We start from the raw sequence: 7321 nt of genomic DNA on the forward strand, positions 1-7321 counted from the left end.
GTTTTTTTTTTTTTTTTTTTTTTTTTTTTTTTTTTTTTTTTTTTATGGTACGCGGGCCTCTCACTGCTGCGGCCTCTCCCGTTGCGGAGCACAGGCTCCAGACGCGCAGGCTCAGCGGCCATAGCTCACGGGCGAAGCCGCTCCGCAGCATGTGAGATCCTCCAGGACCGGGGCACGAACCCGTGTCCCCCGCATCAGCAGGTGGACTCTCAACCACTGCGCCACCAGGGAAGCCCTCTTTATTCATTTTAATTCTAATGTGCTGTGTCATCAATTTCTCTACTCAAAACTCCAAACAAATGTCAACTACTTCTATGACAGTATTTTCCAATTTATACACTTCCAACCCACTGCTTGATTTAAGAGAAAACACTTCAAAATTAACTGCAGTGAAATCAAGGAAATCACAGAAAAGTGAGAACTTGCAGAGAGAAAAAAATACAATATTAGAGCATTTGCATTCCACTTTCAGGTGTACACTGCTACTTACATGGGTTGTACAGCACACACGTCAAGAGCTCAGGAAGGGTTCTGGAAAGATGGACCCGGTTTTAAATCTGACATCACAACTTACTAGCTGTGTAACCTGAGCATGTTACTTCTTAAGCCTCATATCCCTCGTCTCTAAAATAGGGATTGTAACAGTATGACTCTCATAGGGTTGCATTAAATACAATAATGTATATTAAGTGTTTCAGGAAAGTACCTACAACACCATACTCAATAAATGGTATTCTATCCATTTGTTGTTATTGCCTGAGCACTAAGGTTTTTGGTAAATATTGTGTAATTAATGAATATTTAGCATATTTTATATTAGGAAATAAGCGTACCACTAACTTTAATTCTATCCTAAGTTAAATAATGATTAATAGTTGCAATACTGTTTAAGAGCAGTTTACTGTTTACAAAGCCCTTTAGACATCCATAGCTCATTTTGATCTCCACAACATCCTTAGGGGATAAACACTTTTAAGAGACGTATTCTAGAAATAAAGAAACTGGTACCCATTAGGGTAACACAGAGTCAAGGTTACCTAAGTCTCCTCCAACCAGATTCTCCAGCTCAGGGATAAAGTGCATAGTGTCCAAAGTGCTTAACCCAAACATCCACTAAAAGGAGGCAGATTCCAGCAAGTTTCCCACCCTCCTCAAACAGAGTCAAGAACGTGAGCCCAGGAATAAGCCCGAGGTAATAAACCCCGTCAGACGGCACCGATGACATTTACCATGCACTGTTTCATTACGAGGTGTCCTCCCACATCTTTAGGGCGGGGGCTAATCCTGACCCCACTGCCACCAGAGCGCCCAACACAGGGCCTGGCACCCAAGAGGCCCTCAGTAAACGTTTGTGGAAATGGCATGGGAGCCTGGTAGGAGGCCTTCCAGAGACCCGAAACGAAGCCAACTCCACGGTGGGGATTAAGCATCCCAGTAGATCCACAGTCGTTGGCGGAGAGGGTCCAAACGGTAACCAGGCTGGAAAAAGGATGGCTGAGGACGGGCGCCGCTAAGGGGAACCCGGGAAGCTGACCCTCTTGAGGGGAGAGAGGGGGAGCGGGTCTGCCCGCAGCCATTCCTGGAAGGCTGGGGACCGACAGAGACTCGGGCGCCGGGGGCTGCAAGCAGGGCAACTGGCGCCTGGGGGGGAGGAGGAGGCCGCCTGCTGGTCTGAGAAGAATCTCGGGCCCAATCTGAGCAGGGTTCTGGGCTCCTCTAGGGACCCACTCCCTAGCCCGCGGTGGCATTCGCTTCACCGAGCGCTCGCTGCTACCTGAAACTGCAGCAGCTTCTCTGTCTGCTCCTGTGTTAGATCCCGCTCCTCAGGCGCCGCCATTTTGCAGCCGCCTCTACGCTTCTGACCCGTCCGCACCGTCACCCGCCGGAAATGACCTCAGCAGCAACCACATCCGGTCTGAACAGCCGCCGGCGCGCAACTGCGTCTGCGCGTGCCGGCCCAACCTGGAGGCCGGGAATGGTGACAATTTCCGCCGCTAGAGGGCACCACTCTCGGGCCGATCCCTAACACTTCCGAAAATTGTCGGGGGACTGTCTGCCCAAGTCGCCCTTAGGAGTTAGGCGACGAACGGATCTACCAGAGACTTGACTCTCGAATAGATCGCAAAGAACCGAGAGGTCCCGAATGCCCCTCGAGAAGCTTCGGAAATTCACGAATGCCCCTCGGCAGATTTCGCCTTCTTCCTAACCGTTTTCATCTCCAATGTTTCTGAATGTTTCTTAGGAAATTGCAGTCGTTCAGAAATATCGGCCGTTTGATTCCTGCCATGATGTTTCCAAAATCCCCTGACCATCTCTCAGGAGGTTCCGAAAGTCCCCGAATACTGGGGGCGGGGTGGGGGTGGGGGCATTTCTCACGCCGCCTTCGAGCCGGAAGCTGTGGAAGGTGTGCGCCCCTTGAAAATGGTTGGGACTTGGCCACCCGGGCACTACCAGCCTTAGGCAGAGCTTTCCGTCCACGCCTCTTGCGACTCTGATCCTGCCTCAGGCCCTCACTCGTCTCTCTGCCCACTGGCCCGTCTTCCCTGTGACCAACCGAAGGAAGATCCCAGGACTGGGATCAGGAGACTTGGATTCACGTTCTAGTGTCCACCTGGCAAAGTGCTGGACATCTCCGGGCAAACCACCTCCTCTCTGCTCTAGTTTTGCCATTGATGGAATGAGATTCACCAACAGCCCCAGACATGCTGTCTAAGCTCATTCTCCTTGGAAGCAGTCCCCCACCCTTTCCACTGCCTTATCTCCACCCCTCAATGTCTGCCTTCTTCTGCACTTTCCTTGCCCCTTTTAACCCGCCACCTCTCTTCAGGTCTCCCATTTTCATTTCCACTTCTTTTCTCCTGCCATCCGCCTTCTCTGTCCACTGTCCAGAAGGCCTTGGGAGGCAGAGGGTTCATGGTCTGGTGCTTTTCCACAGACTACCCGTCTGACTCCTAGCAAGGCACTCAGCCTCCTGGGGCCCCGCTGTCCTCCCCATCTATGGAATCTCACCCCATGAACTTCACGGGTTGAATTAGGTGAGACAGAACCGGAAGTGCTTTGAAAGCTGAAGTTCCGTGAAGAGTACATTAAAGGATGGAAGGACTTAAGTTTTGGCTATTTCTTTCTTTCAGGCCTGAATCAGGTCTTACTAGGTCTGCACAAACTTCATAACAATGTCCTAGAATTTTTCTTAGACCCTTAAGGTAAAATTGTAAGCAAGTAGAGCCACTTTGGAGAATTTCTTTTACATCAACTCAAAGCTCAAATGAGATGCAGTACTATTCAACGTCTCCAATAATGATGGATCCGGAAGAACTAGATGAGGGATTGCAAAGTCAGGTGCCATCTGGAGTTGTTGCATAATTCTGATTTAAGATGTATTCTTTCCACACACAAACTTTGTGGTTATATTAAACACCATTGAATGTTCTTCTCTTCCTTTAAGACACAGACACCCTCTTAGTCTACATTTCCCTTTTCTTCTTTGAATAAAGGTGTGGCTACAAGAAATATTTTACTTAAAAAAAAAAAAAAGCAACAGCAACAACAACTCGACCATAGGAATACAATATGGCAAACTGGAGAATCCATTCCCTGGGCAAAGGCGGCTTCTGCTTTTTAGCTGTACCTTTTGGCTTACATGTAAGACCAGTACTGGGGAGGGATTAATTAGGAATTCGGGATTAACAGGTAGATACTACTATATGTAAAATAGATAAACAACAAAGACCTACTGTATAGCACAGGGAACTATATTCAGTATCTTATAATAACTTATAATGGGAAATAATCTGAAAGAGAATATGTGTACGTATATGTATATATATGTATAACTGAATCACTTTGCTGTACACCTGAAACATTGTAAATTGACTAAACTTCAATTTAAAAAAAAAGAAGAAGACCAGGGCTTCCCTGGTGGCGCAGTGGTTAAAAATCCACCTGCCAATGCAGGGGACACAGGTTCGGGCCCTGGTCCGGGAAGATCCCACATGCTGCGGAGCAACTAAGCCCGTGCACCACAACTACTGAGCCTGCGCCCTAGAACCCGCAAGCCACAACCCCTGAGCCTGTGTGCTACAACTACTGAGGCCTGTGCGCCTAGAGCCCGTGCTCCACAACAGGAAAAGCCACCGCAGTGAAAAGCCTGCACACCACAACGAAGAGTAGCCCCTGCTCACCGCAAGGAGAGAAAGCTCGCGCGCCACAAGGAAGACCCAACGCCGCCAAAATGAAATAAAAATTTCTTAAAAAAAGTCCAGCATTGCCACAACTTCCCCTTTTCTAAGAGCACCTAACAAATAAGGATCTGTGTATGAAATCTCCCCATTTTGAAATGGTAATAACTAATTCAGTTTTTAAGAAAATTACTGTCAACCATAACTGCAAGCCACATTTCAACCCAAGAGCTACAAGCCCACCCCTCTGACCTAGGTAGAATCCTCATGGCCTCTGTTTGCCATGGGAGAAGCTGGCCTTGGAAGAAACCTAAGCTTTTTTGATAGGTTCAAGATGAAGAGCATGGAAAGCGGCATCAAATATTGGCTTGCCATCTTCTTTAAGAATAATTTTTTCTGACCTTTATTTTCCTTTTTAGAGCCGTGTTGTCCAATCAAAATACAATGATAGCCACATGTGTAATTTTAAATACTATAGGAACACATTTAACACAGATGAGATTAATCTTAGTAATATATTTGATTTAACCCAATATATCAAATATATTATCTTTTTTTGTACTAAGTCTTCAAAATCTGGGGTGTATTTTACACTTCCCTAAATCTCTATTTGGACTGGCCACATTTCAAGTACTGGGTTACCACACATGGTTAGTGACCACTGCATTGGACAGTGCATTCTAAAGCATTCTGAAGATATTTTTAATAGATTTATTAATTATATTCATCTACATATCACCTATGTGTGGCATCTAAACTACAACACAAATGAACTGCTAAAAAGAAACAGACTCACGGACATAGAGAACAGACTTGTGGCTGCCAAGGGAAAGGGGGGTGGGGGGAGGGAAGGACTGGGAATTTCGGATTAGCAGATACAAACTATTATATATAGAATGGATAAACAACAAGGTCATACTGTATAGCACAGGGAATTATATTCAATATCCTGTGATAAACCATAATGGAAAAGAATATGAAAAGAATGTATATATGTGTGTAACTGAAACACTTTGCTGTACAGCAGAAATTAACACAATATTGTAAATCAACTATACTTCAATAAAATTTTAAAAATTATATTCATCTACAGATTTTAGGAGTCGATTAAACAAACATTTACTGAGTGCTTTATTCTGAGCCAGGCTCTGTACCAGATGCTATAAAGTTAAGACACAGCCACTGTTCTCGAAAGAACACACAGTTTAATGAAAAATTAAATGAATTTTCATCAGTCTCTGGACTGGTGTGTGTGTGTGTGTGTGTGTGTGTGTGTGTGTGAGAGAGAGAGAGAGAGAGAGAGAGAGGTTTTGAGTGCACACAGGGATTTGTGGCTGAGAGCTGTCTCAGAGAATCTAATGAATATTTGTTTCTCTAATCCTAGTAATAAGGCTTTGCTGACGCCTTACCATTTTGTTCCTGATAAAGGATGAATTCTGTCCTGCTGAGTCATGGAAATCCTAGAACAAGTCCTCAATTTCTGAATAACTGGAACATAAGATATTTTCTGTCAGTTGGGGACATGGCATTTTGATTGCCGAGTAAAGCAGACCATTGAGATGTCAGCAACAGTTTTTTGTTTGTTGCCCTCTTATCCATCAAATTATTCATTATTGGTTAAGTGGAGCTAGCAGGAATTAAGGTGACTCAACTAGATTCATCCAAAAAGTAAGGCGAGTGAGAGAAGTAATACCTGCACCCAATAGTGTATTTTAGATTCTCAGGCTTCTGCTAGGGGTTTTTGGACTGATGAAAAAAAATTAAGCTTGGAAGCAAAGTTTTGCCTTATGTAAGTCACAAAGTACATCTCATGCTCTGCAGGGACACCTGAGGATTGCACCATTAATTGTGTGGTTTTGGAAAGTGAACCTCTCTGTCTCAGCTTGCTCATCTCTCAGCTGTAAACAAATAGTCTCCACCTCACAGTTTGTGGCAAGGGTTAACTCAGAGAGGACATGTAAAATTCATGCCCTCATCATAGCCACCTTGCAGATTTGGGAGAGGACAGAATGAAATAAAGTATTAATGGAAGGCTTTATCCAGCACTATTCACAATAACCAAGACATGGAAAAAACCTAAATGTCCATCAACAGATGAATGGATAAAGAAGATATGATTGATACACACACACACACACACACACACACACACACACATATCCAATGGAATATGACTCAGCTATAGAAAAGCATGAAATAATGCCATTTGCTGTAACATGGATGGACCTGGAGATTATCATACTAAGTGAAGTAAGTCAGAAAGAGAAAGACAAATACCACATGATATCACTTATATGTGGAATGTAAAATATGACACAAATGATCTTATCTACGAAACAGAAACAGACTCAAAGACAGAGAACAGACTTGTAGTTGTCAAGGGGGAGGGGTTGGGGGAGGGGTGGATTCGGAGTTGGGGATAGGCAGATGCAAACTATTATATATAGAATAGAAAAACAACAAGGTCCTACTGTATAGCACAAGGAACTGTATTCAATATCCAGAGATTAAATCATAATGGAGGGCTTCCCTGGTATATATATATATATATATATAAACTGAATCACTTTGCTATACATCAGAAACTAACACACATTGTAAATCAACTATACTTCAATAAACTAAATTTGGAAAAAACGGAGAAGGCTTTATCATTGCTAAAGCCCTTCGCAGAAGTTAGATTTTGCTATAGATTGATTCAATATGTGTTACTGTCTTACAGTTACTCAGTTCTGGGGATGACCTAGCCTCAGGAATCTCCTAGAATAACAGGAAGTCAACTGCAGTATCAGGTGGAAAGTGACAGAGACCCAAAAGTCGATAATAGACTGTATCTGTCACATAGGTCCTCTTATCTCCCTATCTCATCTCTCCCCTGGAACGCTGCAGTTCCCTCCTAACTGGTCTCCTGGATTTTACATTTGCCCCTCTCTGATTCAGTCTCATCATCACAGACGCCAGAGAAACGTTTCAGAAAGTAAGTCAGGGGACTTCCCTGGTGGCACAGTGGTTAAGAATCTGCCTGCCAATGCAGGGGACACAGGTTTGAGACCCGGTCTGGGAAGATCCCACATGCCGCGGAGCAACTAAGCCCGTGCGCCACAGCTACTGAGCCTGTGCTCTAGAGCCTGCGAGCCACAACT

At 44.5% G+C, this 7321-nt stretch overlaps 1 protein-coding gene across 1 annotated transcript in view; it reads right to left on the bottom strand.

Annotated features, from left to right (window-relative positions):
* The window catches only part of FAF2 (Fas associated factor family member 2), a 59650-nt gene extending 57765 nt beyond the window's left edge, over nt 1–1885 (bottom strand). The window contains exon 1 of the mRNA XM_024742174.1: nt 1775–1885. Within this exon, the coding sequence (XP_024597942.1) occupies nt 1775–1837 (63 nt within the window). The 5' untranslated portion in view covers nt 1838–1885. The remainder of the gene's footprint in view (nt 1–1774) is intronic.
* Between the last annotated feature and the right edge of the window lie 5436 nt (nt 1886–7321).

Source organism: Neophocaena asiaeorientalis, unplaced genomic scaffold (assembly GCF_003031525.2).
Source record: "Neophocaena asiaeorientalis asiaeorientalis breed wild unplaced genomic scaffold, Neophocaena_asiaeorientalis_V1.1 scaffold259, whole genome shotgun sequence".
Classification (NCBI taxonomy): domain Eukaryota; kingdom Metazoa; phylum Chordata; class Mammalia; order Artiodactyla; family Phocoenidae; genus Neophocaena; species Neophocaena asiaeorientalis.